This window comes from Megalobrama amblycephala, linkage group LG18 (assembly GCF_018812025.1).
Source record: "Megalobrama amblycephala isolate DHTTF-2021 linkage group LG18, ASM1881202v1, whole genome shotgun sequence".
Taxonomy (NCBI): Eukaryota; Metazoa; Chordata; class Actinopteri; order Cypriniformes; family Xenocyprididae; genus Megalobrama; species Megalobrama amblycephala.
The window spans coordinates 10225921-10249419 of NC_063061.1; the positions used below are offsets into that span (position 1 = coordinate 10225921).

Consider the following 23499-nt stretch of genomic DNA (forward strand, 5'->3'; position numbering starts at 1 on the left):
AGACATTCTTGTCGCTACAGCTGCTCCGGTGTCGAGACAATAACATCTTCAGTGTAGAACTCTCTCAGGACGGGGTCTATGTTAATATGGCAGAGTCTGTCAGCAGTCGTTGGCGGGGGCCTGTACAATGTGACGTCACATTGCTCAGAAAATGAAAACTGCTCGTTGTATGAGACTGTTGAGGTTTTATGGGGATTAAAAATAAGGAGTTGATGGATTTTTATCATTATGAGGACACACTGCTGACACATTTATGTTCAAACACCATGTAAAAGTGAATTTTGCATAATAGGTGGTCTTTTAATATTAGTACATACAGCAGTTAAAGACACTTAATATAAAGTGGGACCAAAAAACCCAAACTTCTGAACGGTAGTGTATATATAAAAATAAAAACAAAATTAGCCAATTCCTCTTTCAGTCTTGGGAATTGGGAAGTGTGAACTTTCAATTCATTTTCAACAGCTTTGTTACATGAAAGCTTTGCTTTTTGGTTTGGGTGTCTTGGTTTGTTTAGCACATTTTAATGTTCAATTATAGAGAAAGAACAAAAGTCAGGCTTAACACACACACAAACAGTAAAAACATCCACACATCAAGAAAGTGTTTCTCCCAAACTCAATTTTTCTTCATTCTGTGCCAAGCCAAAAACAAAAGAATTTTAAACTAAATCAGAAATGCTCTCTACTCCTTTCCAAAATAAAGTGGAAATCAGCGCATAATGTGTGAGTTTGGGGTCACTGGGTTTCTCTGCGATCTGTGGGAGCAAAAGGCAAGTAACTTAAATGCAAGTCTTCTTGTCTAAATAAAAGTCAGTGGGGTGTGCTTCTTGCCACGAGTGCATTGTATTAAGGCACAGGTGCTGTTCTCCTTTTTGAACAGAGTGGGTGCACAGGTTCCATCCCAGTGCAAGCACAGTTTGGGTTCAGGTGATCACCGTCATGAGAGGCGTCCCAGATGGAGGACTGTCAATGTAGGACTTGAGTAATAATACAAAATGTGATGTTACAAATAGTTTTCAAACGTCAAAAAGAGAAGAAAACTTGGCGTACGCAAGATAAAGCACCCACTGTACTTCCCTCAGCAAAAAATATATTGATTCTGATTGAAAAAGAGGACACTAATGAGTAAAAGCAAGGTATGGATCTGATTGGTGACTGTCACGATGCGTCGAACGGTTTTCTGGTGATCACCTTGAAAGTTTCTGGTTCAAACATTGTTTTACAAAGTATTTTCACAAATCTTGAGGAAATCCTTTTCGGTTCTTGTCAACGTTGGAATCTTCAAGAGGAACGAGTCCTCTGTATGTACGAGTGTAATGTAGTGTGTGTGTGTGTGTGTGTGTGTGTGTGGAAGTGAGTTTGTGAGTATCTAGAGGCATAAGTTGCTGCTGATCTGGCAAGTGGAGCCAGTTCCTGCTTGTGATAAGAAGAGTTTTCCATTGGGGCAGACACACACCTCAAAGACAGTCTGTCTGGTTCCAGAGGGGGAGGCTTTTCCCTCCGGCAGACGTAGGAGCTTGATTTTACTGGCATCCAAGCTGATCTAAAAAGAGAGAGAAGAGAGGATCTGAAATTATTTCATCGTTTCATATTATAGCTATTTTAAATAAATGTACCTTCAATCAGTTTGTCATTTACCATGAACAAGGTACAGTGTAGTTCCTTTATTGTCAACCTCAGAGGCCTTTATTGTACAATCTTTGTTTTAATATTACTTTTTAAGGCCTGTTATAAAATTTGTGACATGTCTAAAAGTATTATTTTTTATTTCTAGCAATAAACATTTAAATCAACATCAAAATTAAATAATAAATATAGCTGCCAGCAGCAATTATCAGGTTCAAGTGATTTAAGACCTTTAGAGAGCATGCTAAAAAGGTATTATGTTTTAATTAGCAAGCCTGTAACCATCTTCATCATAGATGGAAAATACATTTTACAGCAAATACAGGCAATTTACCATAGAAAATATATAGTTTTTAAAGTTTTTTTAACAGTTATCGAGGTTGAGCCAAAAACCTCAAGTTCGCTAAATTTGGTTTTTGAAATAATATCCAATATTTAACAAACAAGTCTATGGACAGTGGTGGTCCTCTAGGCAAAGTTGCTCAGAATGAGGAGTTCTATTATGTGGTATGAATGTTGTGGGTGTGTGCCAAAAATTGTGCAATACATAATATTTTATGCACATAAAAATAACACGAAGGCACTCCCGAAGGTGAAGGTGGCTGATTTCTTTCAAATTTCTCACAGGCCTTTAGGGCCGTTGAGTCAATCAGGCCCAGCAAGTTTCGTTTTGATCGACCTCTGTTAACCATGTCTGATAGCTGCTCAAACTTCATTGGCCAATGGTGGCCATGTTTTTTGAGATGCATCAATGTCCTCATAGACAGTCATGGCAACTTTTTTTCCTGTTATACCGCCACCAAGTGGCCAGTTACTGCATCCTTTTTCACGGCCCTTTTTTGGCGGCCCTTAAGGAACCGTGAATATATATATATTATTGATAATCAGACTCCAGAGAATCTTGCTGCACTGGTTTGGTTCTAATCGGGCCAACAACCAGGACTAGTTTGCAAAAGTATATTTTTCAAAAAATCCAAAATATCCAAAAATTTGGCCAAGAATGACAAGCGAAACCGAGGCATGCATCGTGTCTGCCTTGAGCACATGATTCCAACGACATAAGACACTTCAGCCTACTCGGTTTAGGAGTTAGATGGTGTGAGTACTAAGTTTTATGTCTCTACGACTTACGGTTTTATCTGCCTGATCACTTTTAGGGGGGAATGCTGATCCTTGGAAAATCAAACAATTACAATAGGGTACACGCTTGAACCCCTAATAAGCTACTTTGGGACCTTATGGGGGTTTATAGTCAGAGATAAACTTATATTTTTGCTGCATAATATTTTTGTGGAAACTTTTTTTTTCTGGATTCTCTGATGAACAGAAAGTTCAAAAGAACAGCATTTATTTGAAATAGAAATATTTTGTAACATTATAGATGTCTTTACTGTCAGTTCAATTTAAATTGCTGTAATATTTCATAATATTACTGTTTTTACTGTATTTCTAATCAAATAAAATGTGGTCTTGGTGAGCATTAGAGACTTCTTTCAAAAAACAAACAAAAAACCTTCTTTGCAAACTTTTGTCTGGTAGTGTATGCCGCCATGATTTTATGACATTAGTACTGTGACTTTAACTGTTGAATACAGCAGAGAAGGTCAAGGCCAAAATCACTATTTTAAGAGAGATATGGAAATTTTATGTGTTTAAAACTAGATACATTTCATGCTACATTGATTTTATGTTAAATAATAGTGTACTGCATTCATAGAAAGTGCTTTCTATAATTGTTAAAGGTGCCCTCGAATGAAAAATTGAATTTATCTTGGCATAGTTAAATAACAAGAGTTCTGTACATGGAAATGACATACAGTGAGTCTCAAACTCCATTGTTTCCTCCTTCTTATATAAATCTCATTTGTTTAAAAGACCTCTGAAGAACAGGCGAATCTCAACATAACACCGACTGTTACATAACAGTCGGGGTGTACGCCCCCAATATTTGCATATGCCAGCCCACGTTTCCAACATTATAAAAGGCATTAGACAAGGGCAGCCAGTATTAACGTCTGGATGTGCACAACCAAATCATCAGACTAGGTAAGCAAGCAAGAACAATAGCGAAAAATGGCAGATGGAGCAATAATAACTGACATGATCCATGATAGCATGATATTTTTAGTGATATTTGTAAACTGTCTTTCTAAATGTTTCATTAGCATGTTGCTAATGTACTGTTAAATGTGGTTAAAGTTACCATCGGTTATTACTGTATTCACGGAGACAAGAGAGCCGTCGCTATTTTCATTTTTAAACACTTGCAGTCTGTATAATTCATAAACACAACTTCATTCTTTATAAATCTTTCCAACAGTGTAGCATTACCCGTTAGCCACGGAGCACTATCAAACTCATTCAAAATCAGAAGTAAACAATATAACAGTATACAATACTCACATAATCCGACGCATGCATGACGAACACTTTGTAAAGATCCATTTTGAGGGTTATATTAGCTGTGTAAACTTTGTAAAGGCACTGTTTAAGGCAAGCGCGAGCTCTGTGGGCGGAGAGCACGGGATTTAAAGGGGCCGCAGCATAAAATCGGCGCATTTATAATGATGCCCCAAAATAGGCAGTTAAAAAAATTAATAAAAAAAAATCTATGGGGTATTCTGAGCTGAAACTTCACAGACACATTCAGGGGACACCTTAGACTTATATTACATCTTTTAAAAAACATAATCTAGGGCACCTTTAAGATTAGTTCCATGTTTATTTTTCTCTTTTATCATAAATTGTAGGGCCAAAAAGACCAGCATTGTCATTTTATTGAACAAAATATTTCATCTCACAGCCTGTTCGTCCAAGTCAAGTCCTCTAACTTCCTACATCCAACCAATCGTAGCAGTTCCAGTGACATAAGCACTCCAGTAAGTCTCGCTTAGACACACTTTTAGCCCTTTACCTGAGCTGCACCTTTCTCATTTCTCACTTTCTATTTTTCATGGGACCCTTGAGAAAGCATGTATTACCAAGGCTGGGAGAGGAGCGAGTCGAGGTATAAAAAGGTAAGAGGAGTCATTACTGACAGCCTCAAGGAAGCATTCCCGTCAAATGACCTGAAACACTTTTTAAGCAGGGGTCTCAGCTGACTTCCCCAGACATCTGCTACCGAGCAAATACGAGTGAGGGAGGGCTTTTTTCCCCCCTCTAAGGTGGCTAATGCGCAAACCTCCAGTCTAATTGTGGCGGAACTGTCAAGGGGGCAGTTGGGCCATTGGAGGTGTCTGTTTCTCCTGGTAAAAAAGGAGTGACAAATGAAAGTGCTGAGGGGTACTGGAGTGGAATATGCGACAAACGGGAGAAAGTCAAGAAAGCATAACCTGAAACTATGAGAGCTGATTCAAGCCCGGTCCCTTGACCTCACTGGGACTCGTTTATCTATCAATCTGGCAAAACCCAAGGGCGTAGCAATTATTATAAATGGGGGACATGTCCCCCAATACTCTTTTAGAAATTTCTGTGAGAGAAGGAATAATTGTGACACTGCTCTATTATTCAAAAAATGTTTCTGGTAAATTTTTGAAATTTTGCATTGACAGCTTTGGCATGTTTATGGAAGCTTGTTTCCGCCACAAAATAAAACAATTTAAAAGATAATTACAACTTTTTATTTCAGAATTCTGACAATAAACTTGCAATTGTGAGAAATAATGTCAGAAATGTGGGATAGAAACTCATAATTGCTAGAAATAAAGTCAGAATTGTGGGCTATAAACACGCAATTGTGAGAAAAAAAGTCAGAATTGTGGGATATAAACTCGCAACTTTTTTCTCGCAGTTGTGAGTTTATATCTCACAATTCTGTCTTCTTTTCTCAGAATTGTGAGATATAAACTTTAAAGTCCAATCCTGAGGGGGGAAAAAGACTCGCAATTGCCTGTTATAAAGTCAGAATTGCAAGATATAAACAATTGCGAGATATAAAAATCACAATTCTAAGAAAAAAAAAACCCAACGCAATTCTGACCTATTTTTTTAATAACACAACTGAGAATTTATATCACACAATTCTGACTTTATAACTTGTAATTACGAGTTTATATTTCACAATTCTGAGAAAAAGAGTCAGAAAAAGCTTTTTTTTTAATTTTTTATTTAGTGGCGGAAACAAAGTTCCATACATGTTAGCTGATATTAGCTTGGGCCAATTAAATTTATAACTTGATACAATTAAAATAGAAGTACACAAACCCATTCTGTATCATTTTAAATTGAATGATATTTGTAAATAAAATGAAAGGTTGTATATTGTGAATAATAATTTTATGTATCTTTACATGGTAATGTTAGTCACTGCACATCATCCTCATCACACTAAGCATATTTTAAAGATGGGTAATATCAGACTTTAAACACAGAGCAATCAAGAAAAATAGCTATTTTTATGCAAATAAATATAAAGATATAGAGATACACGGATGATGTTGTTCACACAACTTCATGAATGAACTCTGTGACATTATTCTGAAGTATTCCTTATACTCAAAATCGCTAAACTTTGTCAACCAAACTGGCTGCATAGTCTGTGCTCCGTATCTTCATCCAGACGGTGTGAAGAAAAGCGATGCAGCGCATGCAATATTGTGATGTTCATCACAGCGCCGAATAACCTTCTAATAGGCTATGTCAAATGTGTTTTGCATTTGATGTGAGTAGATTAAAACAGTGGCCAGTAACAAGCCTACTAGGGCTGGGTATTGACCAGTGATGGGAATAACGGCGTTATAAATAAACGGCGTTACTAACACCGTTACTTTTTTCAGTAACGAGTAATCAAACGAATTACTTTTTCTCCCGTTACAACGCCGTTACCGTTACTGACAAAAAAAATGCTGCGTTACTATAATTGAGCTCACTGAAGCAGTTTTCATCCGAGTAAGCTCTCTCTCAGCCATAGGACCTGCAAAGTTTTTTTCTCTGGTGTGTGCTGCGGTTAGTCATACACAAATATAATTTTAAACTGATAATAATGTATGATGTGCTGTGTGTGTGTCTGTCAGAGCATGCGCGCGAAGCGCGAGCTCAAACCAGAATACCCTTTTTGATGCTTGATCGAAAATATGTGAAATTAGTTTTTTTTCTAGTCGACTAGTAGTTGTTCATTTAAGCTATTAGTTGACTAATCACATTTATATTAATTTAATTTCTTAAATACTGGAGAGAATAAACCATAATAATGAGCGTTTACATAATATAGGCTATATAGCACCCAATGGCACGCATAATTGCCATAAAGAACCGGCAAAAGTAATGATTATGAGTGTGACAAAAACAGTAAGGAGACATTTTAATTGTTTATTGATAAAGTAATGTTTTCTGAATCAGTGTCGGCTGCAAAGATGAAGTTGACATTGCTGACTCTCATTGCTGATCATCTGCTCATATGGACGCGCCTAGAGAGATAACACACATTTCATTCGGATTAGGCTACATAATCAGAGTAGCCTCTTTCTTTTCGTTTTTAATAACTTCATTTTCGTTAAAGTAGATATTTCAAGCATTCTATATATATATTTCTCATGTCTACGAGGCAAGCAGCCTCTGAGTTTCGGTTCATTTAGCCTATGAGACGCGCTCCAGTTCACACGCCAGTGATCGCGCCCGCGCCTCCATGTCATGATTTTATTGTCTGCTATATTTGCTTGTTATATATTAAATCAAAGCAATTGGTTGATGAAACATTGATTAAAATTAAGATACAATTTTTACAAAACAAAATTCACTTTAAAGAAAGGCTTTCTATAAAACAAAACTTAATGAAGTGGTCAAAATCTTATCTGACCCACTCCATGTCTCCCGATATATTTGCGCATCTTACTCATGCTGTTCACTAACTTTTCATAATCGAATAAATGGATTTAAAACATAACATAGGACTATTTAAACATAAATATGAAACTACGTTTTCTTTAATGGCTACCAACACAGTACAGAGAAATTTCATGTCGTGAGCAAGAGCAGATCATGAGTCAGGAGTCGCATCAAGAATAATTTATTCTTAGACTTATATGTAATATTGGGGGCATTCAATTTATTTGGCATATTTTTATTTTTATTTTATTTTTTTAAAGTAACGCAATAGTTACTTTCCCTGGTAATTAGTTACTTTTATAATGATGTAACTCAGTTACTAACTCCGTTACTATTTGTGAGAAGTAACTAGTAACTATAACTAATTACTTTTTTAAAGCAACGTGACCAACACTGGTATTGACACAATTTTCACAATTCGATTCAATTACTATTCACATGCTTTCGATTCGATTCAATTACGATTTTGATTCGATTCGATATCGATTATTTTGGATGTAGTATTTCAGTTATAGTACATGGCACATTTTCAAGAGCAAAAAAATCTCTCTAATGCTGTAAACTACACATGTAAAAAGGTTAAATTAACTTATTTATATACAAACACTTAAATTACACTCAATGATGTTTTTATTATAAATAAAGTTTATAATTACATAATCATATTTCTACTCCAATTCGGGCTTTTTTTAAAATATAAACATTTAAATCGCAGCTGTCATAACTGATTTATTCAAACATGCATTTAATATTGAAGAACATTACATATTATAATGAATATGTAACGGTGCATAGCTATATTTATCAGAATGTTGCTTTCTAGAGTAGCTACACTTTTCTAGCTGACTAATGAGTTTATCACTGAATATGTTTTTCTGAGGTAAATGCGACGTTACGTGACATTGTTTACAAGCTGTTTTATTGACATCTTTCCGAGGTTGAAACACTGATTGAGCTATTACACGAGACATGATACGGATTTCGGTAAGTAGTACTGTATATTTTAACATACCTTCAGATGTTTATTCATGTTTATTTCCCGCTGTAACTGGTATTAAAGCGGAGAGGATGTTTACATGCGCTCCGTGCTGCCGCTTCTCTTTAACTGAGGCGCTAGCGATCTGTCACGTCAAATTAAACAGCACCAAAACGGTATTTATTTTTTGAATCTCATAATAAGATGGACGTCATTTTAAATCTGAGACTTTGCTTCATATCAAAAGTAACAAAGCACAAAGATTATTTCGATTTATTGGATGGGAGGCGCACTACATGTTCTGTTCATTCATCAACTGAAAACAGACTAGACTAATCGATTCTTGGGATTTAAGAATCGATATCGGTTCGTAAAAATGAGAATCAATTAAAATCGAGAAATTGATTAAAATCGAGAAATCGATATTTTTACCCAGCCCTAATGCCTACTGTATCTGAGTTCATCATTTCTATAATGGCGGTAACAATAACCACAAGTCTTAGCGAATAATAAGAATAATGAAAATTGCATGTAAATAGGAGCAAAGAGGTTTGCTTGTATCTTGTAAACATCTTACAGCAATTAAAAGATTAGTTCACTTTAAAATGAAAATTACCCCATGATTTACTCACCCTCAAGCCATCCTAGCTGTATATGATGTTCTTCTTTCAGACAAATACAATCGGAGTTCCCTTTCAGTCGGTCACGTTCGACGTACGTCAGTAGTGACCGACGAATTGGGATATCGCTAGAGAGCCCTATCAGCTTCGAGTGAACTAAAACAAGCCAATGGAATTGGCGTGCGATATTTGCATAATGCGCACCGCCTCCGACAGGTGTATATAAATAGGAAGCAGATGCAATCGCACTCTGTCTTTCGCTTCGGAGCCAACAGTTGGTGTCCAGCTTCAGACTTCACAAGAGTGAAACTAAACAGCCTTGGAGATTCAGCGTCTGTTTGTGTTGGCGTTAAGGCACAACAGCGAGGTCGCGAGCTTCCCGGGGAGCCTGAGCTTAAGCTCTCAACTGCTGTTTTAACAGCAACTGAATTCCCATATAAAACGCAGTTGTCTGTTGCGATTTGGGCTGGTTCCTCCCGGTGTGTTCGGGGAGTGGTGTACCTGAACACATCGCGTCACTCCCTGTGTGCTTCAGCACGAGAGAGCTGACTCTTCCCCTTCTAAAAGAGCTTCACAGACAGACACTGCGTCTTTTTCAAGACGTCATTCTGTCTGTGCGTTTCTGGAGGCGGTCGTTTCCTATCCTCACTGACGGCCACAATCACTTTCTCTCATGTCTGCTTAGCGTGCTGAGACTGTGTTTGTGGGTGGTTCATATTCTCTTATGAGAATATGCCCACGTCGGCGCGTTGTTTGTCTCGCCTTTCTTGTAAGGGCTTGAGCATTCAGCACGCCGTGTGCCGTCGAGCTGCCGGCTGACAGCGCGCGTTGCCATGTCAACCCTGCGCGTCGTCTGGCGCTCTAGATGCACGGTCGAGACTCAAGCGCCTTTAATGAGGTGGAGTCCCCTCACTTATTCCCCGATCTAGTTTATTTTTCTGAATAAGAAAAATACTACTTTGGTTAATAAGCCTGGGTGACCAGAGGATCACAGTGGGGCTATACCCGCCGAGCCATTCTCCGTGGGCCCCCCACTCCTCTAGTGCATCGCAAACATGTTGTGACTATGTCCGTGGGTGGTTCATGTTTAATAAAACATGGCCACGTCGGCGCCCAGTGCGCCGTGTGTCGTCCAGTTGGACGACCACGTTCACTGTCCAACATGGCTGGTAGCTTCTGCTTGGATTGCTGGTCCTTCTCATGAGGGACCTAGCGTCTTAGTCGGAGCTCCAGCAGAGGATCAGATGTCGACTGCTACATTGGAGAGAGTATTGTTGGGCTCTGAAAATGAAGATGATGCTGAGCGTCCCACAGTCGTGATGTGCTCATGCTGAATCAGATTCAGACATGACAACCATGCTTTCCCGGGCCCCTGGGGGCGTTGTGTGACGTGCACTCGCCTTGCCCCGCCCCCTGTGCCCGGACGTGCATGGAAAAACTTGGCAGTTTTGTAGCCTCTTTGGTGTTAAATATGGAACGCCAAGGGGGCCATAATCTGCATTACAAGTTTTTTCTCTCTCACTACCCTTTAGGGCGGGGTCGCAGTGCTACGGGCACACCACCTCTGCCCTGCATGGGTCTTGGCCCCCGGCAAGTCCGTGGTAGGCCAAAGCACTCATTGCATGTGGGTAGTTCTGAGTCAGGGTTGAGCTACGCATGATGCAGGTCATAGCGCAGGCCTCTGGCCAGACAATGTCCACCATGGTGGTCCGGAAACACCCCTGGCTAGTCTTGCTGGGATGTGTCATCGTCAAGTACACTTTCTCGATGTGCTCATCTCACAAGCTGGCCTAAAACCCAGCCCACTCTCCCCGCAGCCAACCCAGTTGGTTAGCAGGAGGTGGTCCTGGGGATATGGTGACCTGCAGCTGAAGTAAACAGTTCTTTCCCCGGAGGAGGGCCGGGTGGAGATTTCTGGTCTGTTCCGCCGCTGGCTCTCCGGAGTCCAGCGGTACCCACGAATAGAACTGTTATCTGATCCTCCAGGTCCCAAGAGGGTGTGGCTGGTAGTGTGCAAGGCCCCCCCTTGCCACTCTCAGCCCTCTCTCACTTCACCAGCAGGTTCCAGTGTGGTGGTTCAGGCCGCACCCCATGTGCCGTCTCCCATTCACACTGCTACCTCGCAGAGTCTGACCACACTCCGGGCCGCTCCCATGCCGTCCGAGTCGGGTCCCCATACTCTGCTTGCGGCTGTCAGCGTGCGAGGCCCTGCCTTGTCACGCGCAGCCCCCCCTCACATCGCCAGCAGGTGGCAGTGTGATGGTGCAGGCCGCGCCCCGTGCGCCGTCTCCCATACGCACTGCTGCCTCGCAGAGTCTGACCACACTCCGGGCCGCTCCCATGCCGTCCGAGTCGGGTCCCCGTACTCTGCCTCGCTGCCCCACCCCCGGTGCGTCTGTGGTGCCTTTGGTCCCGCTGGCTCGGTGTCTGGAAGCGTGGATGGCTTCGGGTCAACTGGGACAAGAGCAACTCTCCCCCGGGCAGATGGCCCTCGGTCTCGAGCTAGACTCGGTCGCCCGGACTGCGCGCCTCACCGAGGAACGCATCCAGTCGGTGTTGACCTGCCTGAGCACGCTCAAGCGCAGGACAGCGGCCCCACTGAAAGTATTTCAGAGGCTCCTGGGGCATATGGCATCTGCAGCCGCGGTAACGCCGCTCGGATTGCTCCATATGAGGCCGCTTCAACACTGGATCCGCGGCCGGGTCCCGAGATGGGCGTGGCAGCACGGCACGCTCCATGTCCCCGTGACACCGAGCTGCCGTCGCACCCTCATCCGGTGGTCGGATCCTTCGTTCCTGCGGGCCAGAGTACCCCTCGAACAAGTGTCCAGGCATGCTGTGGTCTCCACAGACGCCTCTGCCACGGGATGGGGGGCCACGTACAACAGGCATGCAGTGTCGGGCCTTTGGACGGGGCCTCAGCTGCATTGGCATATCAATTGCCTGGAGTTGCTAGCAGTACGTCTTGCACTGGGCCGCTTCAAGGAGCTGCTGTCAGACAAGCACGTACTGGTCCGCTCGGACAGCACTGCGGCCGTTGCGTACATCAACCATCAAGGTGGTCTACGCTCCCGTCGCATGTCGCAACCCGCCCGCCATCTCTTGTTGTGGAGTCAGAAGCATCTGAGGTCCCTTCGGGCCACTCATGTCCCAGGTGTGCTCAACCATGCAGCCGACGAGCTGTCACGGCAGCCTCCACTTGCGGGCGAGTGGCGGCTCCACCCCCAGGCGGTTCAGCTGATTTGGCAGCATTTCGGCGAGGCCCAGGTAGACCTGTTTGCCTCCCCAGAAACTGCCCACTGCCAGTGGTTCTATTCCCTGACCGGCGGCACGCTCGGCACGGATGCCCTGGCACACAGCTGGCCCCAGGGTCTGCGCAAATATGCCTTTCCCCCAGTGAGCCTTCTCGCACAACTCTTGTGCAAGGTCAGGGAGGACGGGGAGCAGGTCTTGTTAGTGGCGCCGTACTGGCCCACTCGGACCTGGTTCTCGGACCTCACACTCCTCGCGACAGCCCCTCCCTGGCCGATTCCTCTGAGGAAGGACCTCCTGACTCAGAGAAGGGGCACCCTATGGCACCCGCGTCCCGACCCGTGGAACCTCCACGTGTGGTCCCTGGACGGGATGCGGAGGTTCTGAGTGATCTCCCGCAAGCGGTCGTAGACACCATCACTTCCGCTAGAGCTCCCTCTACTCGGAGCCTCTATGCGCTGAAGTGGAACCTATTCGTTGAATGGTGCGCCTCTCGCCGAGAGGACCCCCGATTATGCTCGGTCAGATCCGTGCTTTCCTTCCTGCTAGAAGGGCTGGAGCGAAGGCTGTCTCCCTCCACCCTGAAGGTGTATGTTGCCGCTATCGCTGCACATCACCACGCAGTTGAGGGTAAGTCCCTGGGGAAACACGATCTGATCGTCAGGTTCCTGAGGGGGCAAGGAGACTGAATCCTCGCCCTTCCTCCGTACCCTCTTGGGATCTGACCCTGGTTCTCACAGCTCTCCGGGGTCATCCCTTTGAGCCTTGCAATCAGTCAACCTAAAAAGGAAACTAATGTCTCTTAAAACGGTTCTTCTGGTTGCATTGGCTTCCCTTAAGAGGGTAGGGGATCTGCATGCATTTTCGGTCGACGAAGCGTGCCTAGAATTCGGGCCCGGTGATTCTCACGTCATCCTGAGACCCCGGCCTGGATATGTGCCCAAGGTTCCTACCACTCCCTTCAGAGATCAGGTAGTGAACCTGCAAGCGCTGCCTTCGGAGGAGGCAGACCCAGCCCTAGCTTTGCTCTGTCCCGTCCGCGCTCTGCGTGTGTACGTGGACAGAACGCGAAGCTTCAGGTCCTCAGATCAGCTCTTCGTCTGTTACGGAGGCCAGCAGAAGGGAAAGGCTGTCTCCAAGCAGAGGATGGCCCACTGGATAGTGGATGCCATCGCCTTGGCGTACGATTCCCAAGGTGTGCCTTGCCCGCTTGGGTTGAGAGCCCACTCCACCAGAGGAGTGGCCTCTTCCTGGGCGCTGGCTCAGGGCGCCTCGCTGACAGATATCTGTAGAGCTGCGGGCTGGGCGACACCTAACACGTTCGCTAGGTTTTATAGCCTACGTGTAGAGCCGGTATCTTCCCGTGTACTCGCTTCCACTAGCCGGTAGACGCGTTGAACCCGCTCTAGGTGTCGGCTTGCAATGCCATTCCCGCCCCCTGGGCCGGATACGTGCATAGTTTTTACTCCAGTCGTGTTCCCCGCTTGGCGAACCCTGTCGAGTTCCTCCGCCTCCCCCTTCGGCTCGGACATTGCGGAGTGTCTGATGCCAGGCCTACATCAGTCACCGACGTTGTCTGTTGGCTGGGTTCCATATGTCGTGACTCCTCTACGTGAGCGGTCTCATATGTCTAATTGTCCACGGTTTAAAACTCCCCACGGCGAGTCCGTGTCTTTCCCTTAGCAGAGCCAGCTCTGCTGTCACCTGTCAGATGAGTCTCCCCCTACCCAGGTGGAGCCATCCCAGGGACTCCATATGCGTACTGCCCCCCGGGCCAGTCCATATGTGTATTCTCCACGTAAACTCCTCCCCCATTGGGTAGGTAGTGGCCTCCGCAGCGTCCCCTACGGGTTCGCTTCCCCAGTGTAGTCTAGTTTACTTAGTGGGTATGTCGGAACAGCAGTAGACTCTCTCGGCGTAAGCTCGCCCCCTTCACCGTCCCAATTGGTACAACGGGTGGCTAGAGCTTGCACTGGGCACTGGAAGGGGTTTCGTAACTGTGGCGCTTTATTTGGGATCCCAATTCGTCGGTCACTACTGACGTACGTCGAACGTGACCGACTGAAAGGGAACGTCTCGGTTACGTATGTAACCCTCGTTCCCTGAAGGAGGGAACGGAGACGTACGTCCCGTCGCCACAGTTTCTGTACCCTCGCTGTTGTGCGGACACCAGTTGTCTCCTCAGCCAAAAACAGAGTGCGATTGCATCTGCTTCCTATTTATATACACCTGTCGGAGGCGGTGCGCATTATGCAAATATCGCACGCCAATTCCATTGGCTTGTTTTAGTTCACTCGAAGCTGATAGGGCTCTCTAGCGATATCCCAATTCGCCGGTCACTACTGACGTACGTCTCCGTTCCCTCCTTCAGGGAACGAGGGTTACATACGTAACCGAGACGTTATATTAGTAATCACCCTGATGCTCCCAAGCTTTATAATGGAAGTGCACGGAAACCACCTGTTTGAAGCTCAAAAAAGTGCATCCATCCATCATAAACGTATTTCACTCAAAACTCAAAATTGTGGTCCCCAGTGTATTTGAACAGTCAACAGGTAACACTAGAAAAGGAGACCTTCTGGGTTCTTTAGATGGTTGATTTGGAGAAGGAGACCTTCAGGTGGTGGTTGTTACCCATGTTGTAATTGTGGAGGTTGATCGGGCATTGAATAGCTTCTTCAATGGTTGTCATTGAATACGGAATACGGAAGGCGGTCTAGTGGAAGCTAGTTATTTTACTATACTATTACTAATATAACATGTTAAATATGGATATTTTTCTTACACAAACACATTGCTTCACTTCAGAAGGCCTGTATTAACCCCCCGGAGCCATGTGGAGTATGTTTATAAAGGATGAATGCACATTTTTGAGCTTCAAACAGGTGGTTTCTGTGCACTGCCATTATAAAGCTTGGGAGCATCAGGGTGATTATTAATACAACTCCAGTAGTATTCATCTGAAAGAAGAAAGTCATATACACCTAGGATGGCTTGAGGGTGAATAAATCTTATTTTCATTTTAAAGTGAACTAATCCTTTAAGTCCTTACTATGATTATTGGAAATAATTGCATAATTGGTGCACATGTAAACAGTCATAGTTTAATGTGATTATGGTTACTATGATTATGAGTTTTATCGCATTAGTTTGATTGAAGTATTGTGTTTAGGCTATATGCGGTAAAGTTTAATTGCCCATTATAATCGCATTATGAGGGTGCATGTAAACGTGCCCATTGTTACGGAATTATGATGAAAATGAAACAAAAAATAACAGAATTAGGACATTTTTTTTACTCATTCAAACTGTCTGAAACTGTCTGCCATTTTGGGAGGATGAATGCTGTGAATTGTGCATATCAGGCATATGGAAGCACATTTCAGCTTCAGAGTACAAAAATATAACAGGCAATTATGAAATAAAATTTAAAATAAGAAATAATGTCACACTGTGAAATATAAAGTCCCAATTATGAGAAATAATGTTGCAGTTGTGAGATCTCAAGTTGTAATTATCACAATAAGTCATAATAACAACATTATTAATTTAGTCTGAAGCAGAAAATAGCCCTTCATAGATTACAGTTATTTGTGCTCTCCCCTAATTATTACTTTTCCATGCCTTAATGACTCTACTTTTGAAATCATTCCCTAATTGGGAAAACCATTCTTGCTGTATTTGTGTAGGTCTTTGGAATTGGTCTTTTCACCTAGATCTCATAGAAAATATATTGCGTATTAGTTTCATTCATTTAAAAATATACTGGTAATGTAATATTCATTACATCTCCCATAAACAGATTTCAACTTTGCCTCTTAAAGGGCCATCAACAGCTACTTTATCAACACATCACCAGTCTGTATTTAATCACGAATATTTGAGTCAGATAACTGACATCTACATATTGTATTACAGCATGAATGTTTTACTAAACGTCTGCTTCCCTTGGAAGATGAAAAGGGGACATATGGATGTAGATGGAGCGCATGTTTTGATGACAACTATTGGCAGATGGAAGTGTCACAACACAGAGTACATTAACTACAGCACCACAACTCCCAGCACAGAATGAAGGACAGTTACCTCTCCGTCTTTTGACTCCAGGCGTAAATCGCTCCTACAGGTCACTTGGAAATCACCTGCGTCGGCTTCTATTTTCACTCCTTTAGGCGCCTCCATGTAAAGCGAACGTGTGGGTGACTCCAGCCTGAGCAGAAGACATATCACAAAATGGAATTTCTTTCTAAATAAGATCTTCAAATCAGATCAAAATAGCCCAAATGTCACAGCAATGAAGCTGATGAGACTTTAGTTCTTCAAAGGGTAGCTTCGCAAAGTGAATGATTCCCTGGAGAAAATGCAATTCATCCCATCTCATTTTTATCACCAAATGTAATTGAAAGATTTCTGAGAATATCCAGAGTGTATAATATGAGAATTATGGAACATTCAGTTAAACATTCAGATGTTAATCAAGGCACTGTGGGAATATATATATATATATATATATATATATATATATATAGGGGAGAGTGGGGTGATTTGTGCCAGGGGGGAAGTAGTTCCACCCATTGTTTCTGGAAAACCATAGAAGAAATTGGTCATGTGACCACATCATTTTGAAAAGCCATCCATTTTACTCATCCTCGAAAGAAGAGAGACACATGGCATGAGAGGAAAGCACATTTTAGCTCAAAAAACTGTTTAGTTCCCTTCAAAGTAAAATTTCTATGATCAAGGTTTTTTGATTTGTAGTGTCTGAACAATTATAAACAAGTTTGAAAACATTTCACACATGTTTTCGTGCTTTAGCAGGCTACACAATGAGTCTATACAGTTAGCATGATGTTAGCTCTTAACTGCTGGATCATGCTAGCTTTTCAAACTTGTGGGTCCGGGGTGATTTGTGCCAAAGGGCCTGGGTTAAGTTGTGCCAGTGACCCCCACTTATGATTATTTTCAACATATTATTAATTTTAATTGTACATTGTACTCTTACATTTTAACAGTTAAACTATGTGACCAAAACCCATCATGCCACGCACTTATAAAACACACTTTCTGAAGATGAAAAGCATGAAATGGTGCAATGTTGTGCAAAAGGCATGAAAACAACTAATATTGTGTGATAACTGAATGGAGATGATCAAATTATCATAAGATTTGTGAGTGATTTAGAGCACAGCAGAACTCGGTCAGATAAAGGCTTAGTAATGAAAGTTCCTGTCAAAAAAATTAAGTGTATTAAAAGGGCGGCTATAAAAAAAGCCAGCGTTGAGCTGAAAACAGGTATTTTCATCTTCAGAAAGATCTTTCTTCCTCCCCATATTGCATGAGAACTGTGACTTGCTTAATAATGTGGAACAACCTCTAAGTAGGGTTTCCATAGACCTGGCAAATTATTTTGTCTGAGATTGATACCAGTTATCTAAAAAGACATGGATAAACAAACATTTTCTTAGAAAAACTAAAATCTGAATGTTTATTCTACTGAAATCTTACTGATATGTCACTTGCATAATAATTTGGAACGCGGTGTATACTTATATCTATCTATTGCATCTATTGCCAAGGCCTTTTTGCCTGAAATGATTCACAGATATCATATATTGTGTATTTAAGTTTTTTGTGTTTTCCCAAAAACTACAAAATATGACTTATTCGAACAGTTTAATAGGGTGACAATATCTAAATAAACCTTAAATGAGTATATATATATATATATATATATATATATATATATATATATATATATATATATATATATATATATTGGAGTGTTTATTGGATTATTTGGTTTATTTTTTAAGTCAATTTCTGTATAGACATTTACTACAGAGAAATAATAATAATAAAAAAAAAATCCAGTATTACTTCTAAAAGATACATTAATTTAACACACTTTTGCTTTTTGGCCCTGTTACATCAGGTGTACATCTGCCTTCTTTCACTGGAAACTTTTCTCTGGCTCATTTAATCCGTCGGGGTAAGATCTCTGTGGGTGAAAAAATGAACACTCTGGATAGTTGCTTTATAGTAGAAAATGAAGTTGTGCTTCTGATGAAATGAGGCACTGACACTGTTTTTCATGTTTGATGCTGTGAAGCTGCTTGCTTTTACGTAATCTATTGAATAAAATGCCACATAAATAAACATGAAATGACTTTACTGGAGTGCTAATTTGCAGAGCTTCTGCTAACATACCCATGTTGTTATGATCAGATGCTTTTCTTATGCTTTCTATTAAAAATGCTTGCTGTTTTCTCATTTTTTTTTATGTTTATTTTGTTACTGAGTGGAAAACACGTAGCACATATTTACATATTCATCTAAATGTCACTCTCAGCAGTGTGGGCGGTGTCAGATGTTCGATAACAGTATATCGCTGCTCACATATTTTGAACTTCGTTTTACCCCTAAACGAAGAACGAAAAAGAAGTTCACAAGAAGATGAGGGGGACACATACCCGTTTACACCTGGTGTTTTAATCTGTCTCATTTGTCCACTTTCAACCACTTCTGTCCTATTTTCTTTGAGAGGAGGGTCTATGGGTGGGTAAATGTATGGGCTTTTTTCAAATATTTCGATCTAATGGACAAAATAAGCTACTGGACAAAACATGCGGAGAGCAGCAGCTTTCGTTTCTGGTCTAATAGCTGTAGGATCATGCCAAATCGAGTTTGTGTTAGAAATCAGGAATGCTGAGAGAACATTGTGCTTGGTATGTTTTTCGTTTTTAATCCAAATTTGGGTCTTCAGCCAACAAAGTTTAAATCCCGTCTGGATAGCATGCTTGCCATAATGTTTACGCTTTAGGTCAGTAGGCGGAGAGTATGCGGTTCTTTAGTGGCTGTTTGAACATATTCGATTACATGAGCATTTACACTACAAAAGCAATCCGGTCAAATAGGTTTTCGACTACCTCTGGAAGTGGTTGAAAGTGGACAAGCTCAAAACATTTTAGACCCTGTTTACACTTGTATTTAGCGTCATCCATTTGTGATTGGACTGACCAAAATGTATCTTAATACCAGGTGTAAACAGAGCCTTTGTGTCAACATGCACCAATAGTAAGCAAACAATTGTTTTGGCCAACAGATAATGTAATTAATTAATAAAATTCCCAACTTGACTACGCAACAACATGTTTGATTTTTTTATTATTATTATTTTAAATAGAAAATATTCTGGACATTTAGTTGGTACATTAAATAATCCGAGATTAAGCAGTAAATTTGTTATATCATAAATGTAAAATTTGGCACAGTGTCAAAAATATTTTATAATAAAACATTATAAATGTCTAAAACATCATTACATTTATATTTTTATTATATTATATTTTTATATAATGATTATATTAAGAACATTATTGTTTTACAATAAAATTGTTATAAATCATAATTATTTTATATAACAATTATTGTTTAGCTATATTTATAAAAATGTTTTATTTTATAATAATAAAATAGTATGTTTTGTATATTAAATCTCAATTGCAAAGGATAAAAAGGATTAAAAATGAAAAATGAAAAACACACGATACAACACAATGACCTGCTATAGTTAATGAGCTGTATAAGAGCTCTGATTAGCATGTTAATATAAGCGAGGCGAAAGTAAGAAATGGAAAAATGTGAATCTAAGCAGGGCCAATCTGATGCAAATTACCAATAACAATAGGGAAGATTTGGAGACCGAGCTCAGTAGAGATTTAATTGAAAAATCACTTTTTATTTCAACAATAGCCAGGATGGACACCTTAAAAGATTTTAAGATGGTTATGCCTCAAGATATGAAAGCTATTTTGGAGTTTAAACGTTACACATCAAAGTAAAATTAGGATCATTAGTTTGATTAAACATGAAAGCATCCTTCATTATCCTGAACCTGGCATTCAACCTTTTGAATTTCAAACAGTCAGCATCTGCGAGATACCGGTATTCACAGTGAGGTGGAGCAGCAATGCAGGTGCTGTCAAATAGGAAATTTAAGCAGATTAGGTGGCATTGGGTTGGCACATGACAGTTGCACCTACCAGGGATAAAAGGGAGTTGACTAATTTGTCACAGGTAGAAAAACAAAGGGAAAATGTAATTTACCCCCCTCTTGGGTTTGAGAGAAATATTAGGACAGAGGCAACACAACCTGCATGTGTTCTACTCAGCCGAGGGAAGAGGGGTTCAAATCAGTAGCTCAAACAGTAGCATGGCACTAACAGCTACTACTACTTTAAGGAGCTATTTTTACGTTAAATGTGTTAGTGCCACCCATGTATTCAGCTCGCTTCAGTGATGTTAAATAATATTTCTGACCACATGAAACACATCTCTTCATAGATGTCTATGGCAAATGTAAAATACCTAAAGCATTGTTTAGCGTTAATGGTGGACATTCAATTTCAACTCAAAGGCATTTGCTTGGCTGGTGCATATGTTTCATCATTTCTTTTCTTCATGGATTCCGTTCATGTCTATGATGGAATATGTTATGTGTCAGATGAATTTATGCCAAAATACAACAGTTTTTTTTCCTGGAGGCACAGAACTGACTTGACGTAAACAACAAATATAAAACATGTTTTTCCTCCCTTTTAAACAGTACTAAGCCTATTTACTTTCCTAACAATGCGTTTTATGCGTACAATGCGTAGTTGAGTTTTATTATTTACACTGACAACATTGCTTCTAACCACGGCATTTTTTTTTTTTTTTTTTTTTTTTTACGTTACAAACTTTTATGCATTTTAGTCATAGTGTGGAGTGTGCTTCTGTCACTCCTGTACGAACCAGCAAACCTCATACAAAACAAAACAACAATGTGCAGACAGGTGAAACAGGTGCCTCCATCAGTTTTCAACAGTGTTACTAATTTTCAGACATTTTGCTTTATACAGCCTTACACTCTCACTGAGGACTATTTCAAGCTTGCTGTTACAATTTTCCAGCCCGCCATTGGCTAAGCTGATTATTTGCAGTACGTTTATTCAACGATAATGAAAGGACCCAAGGGTGACTGTGGCCCAGTGCACGGTGCACAGCATCCACCCAATTACTCCTATAAATACAGGCCCCAATGGGGTTCAGCGAGACAGTTCTGGGCTCTTTTCAACTCAGATAGGAACGATGACCAACGGGTCACAAACAGCAAATTCGCTTCCATGACCGAGCACATGGCTTTCAATAATTACTACCGCCTCCTTAAGCTGCGAATGTAGAACGGACATGGCTGTTGAACAGAAAAGATAAGAGATACCACAGAAGCACTCTTGTTATATTACATGCACACTATAAAATGTGTTTTATGGCCTATTGTTTCACTGAATGCCTCTTTCTCCATTATTGTCGATTCTCACTGCCTTCCCTACTTTTATGGACTGCAAATTTTCCATGGTGGCTCAGTCAGTCTGTACCTGCCACAGTCCAGTGTCTTAAAAGTGTAATTATTTCTCACTCTTGCATTATGGGAAAATAATTGAATAATAAAATGTTAAATCCGTATCGACAACGTAGTATTACAAGGACAAAAAACGTTTTGTGCCGAAAGCCACACAATTCCAAATTGCTGCCTGCCAAGCCTTTCAGTCTAATGAAAAAGGGAATTAATTTTACTTCAGCCTGGATGGAGAGCATGTCATGCAAAACTATAAAACAAAGGGTCAAAATTTCTGCCATGAAAAACGCTAGGATATGAAAAACATAATTTCTAAAAAAATAATCAAGCACCAGTCAAAACGTATATATATAGTCAAACCAAAATTTATTCAGACACCTTGAACATTTAATTCATTAATACAGTTTATTCACTATAGTTTAAAACAATGGTAATAAAATATGACAAGATCTCAGAGTTAAACTGTGTCAAAAAAATAATAATCTTAATTATGTCAGATAACACTTAAGCAAAACATGGTCAGGTCAAAGTGTCTGAATAATTTTTGGGTATAATATGTCACAGTTTATTTTACTATCCTCACATAAATGAACTTTAGTGTCCTGCACCCACTAGTAAAAAATAACAAAAATATAAATATAATGTCTGAATGATCCATCCATCCATCAATCCATCCATCCATCCATCCATCCATCCATCCATCCATCCATCGATGATGTTTGAGAGTCACGACTCGAGGACTAAAATCACAACACTTAGGCATAAAGTGTCAGAAAGTCTTTACAGTCTGAAGAATTTAAAGTCACTGTCAGCAAATACATTCATAATACCCGGGAATAGCTCTGTTACCATTCACCTCAATGCAGGGAGATAGTCAGGCTGACAGAAAAATCTCAGAATTAGAGACACGCATCTAAACTTAATCGAGGATATTAAGAATGCAAGGGCATTAGATACTGTTTTGGATGCGACTAGCTTAGTGAACTCTGTACATTGTTTGGTTCTGGCTGAAGAGCCCGCACAGCAGGACAATTGGGTGACCCTAAGACGGCCTAGTCGTGAAAAACACTGATGTTCCATCCCAATTAGAACATCAAACAGGTTTTTCCCCACTCAGTGACGCACCCACTGAGAATCATGTTGAAAGTGACCTAGTTATTGGTGATTCTATTACACGGAACGTGAAAATAGAGACACCAGCCAACATAGTCACATGTTTGCCGGGAGCCAGAGCACATCAAAGCAAATTTAAAAGTGCTGGCTAATGCTAATCGTAAATACTCTAAGATTATTATTCACGTCGGCACTAATGATGTTCGACTTTGCCAGTCGGAAATCACTAAAATTAACATTAAAGAGGTGTGTGAACTCGCAAGTACGATGTCAGACACTGTAATTTGCTCTGGCCCTCTTCCTGTTCGTCGGAGTGATGAGATACTTAGCAGACTATCATCACTCAATGGCTGGATGTCTAAGTGGTGTCCGCAGAATAATATAGGGTTCATAGACAATTAGAAAAGTTTTTGGGGCAGACCTAACATGTTGAAAAGAGATGGTATTCATCCCCCCTGGGATGGTGCTGCTCTTCTCTCTAGAAATATGACACATAGTCTTAGAGCTGAAACATGACAAACCAGGGCCCAGGTCAGGAAGTAGACAGACTGGCTAAACCGACCGTCTGCTAGCTGTCTCACATCACAGAAGTCAGATAAATCCCAACACACTGAAAATCTTTCACCTAGATATTATCACATAGAGACTGTGTCTGTACCCTAAACATTAGTAAATACAAAAAACTTCCAA

At 41.0% G+C, this 23499-nt stretch overlaps 1 protein-coding gene across 6 annotated transcripts in view; it reads right to left on the bottom strand.

The window, feature by feature from the left end:
* Positions 1-269: 269 nt before the first annotated feature.
* The window catches only part of sgcd (sarcoglycan, delta (dystrophin-associated glycoprotein)), a 258141-nt gene continuing 234911 nt past the window's right edge, over positions 270-23499 (bottom strand). For all 6 annotated transcript variants that reach the window (XM_048165456.1, XM_048165460.1, XM_048165458.1 and 3 more), the window contains 2 exons: positions 16386-16509; positions 270-1545 (listed from right to left, as the gene is read on the bottom strand). In XM_048165456.1, coding sequence (XP_048021413.1) covers positions 1372-1545; positions 16386-16509 — 298 coding nt within the window. In that variant the 3' untranslated portion in view covers positions 270-1371. The remainder of the gene's footprint in view (positions 1546-16385; positions 16510-23499) is intronic.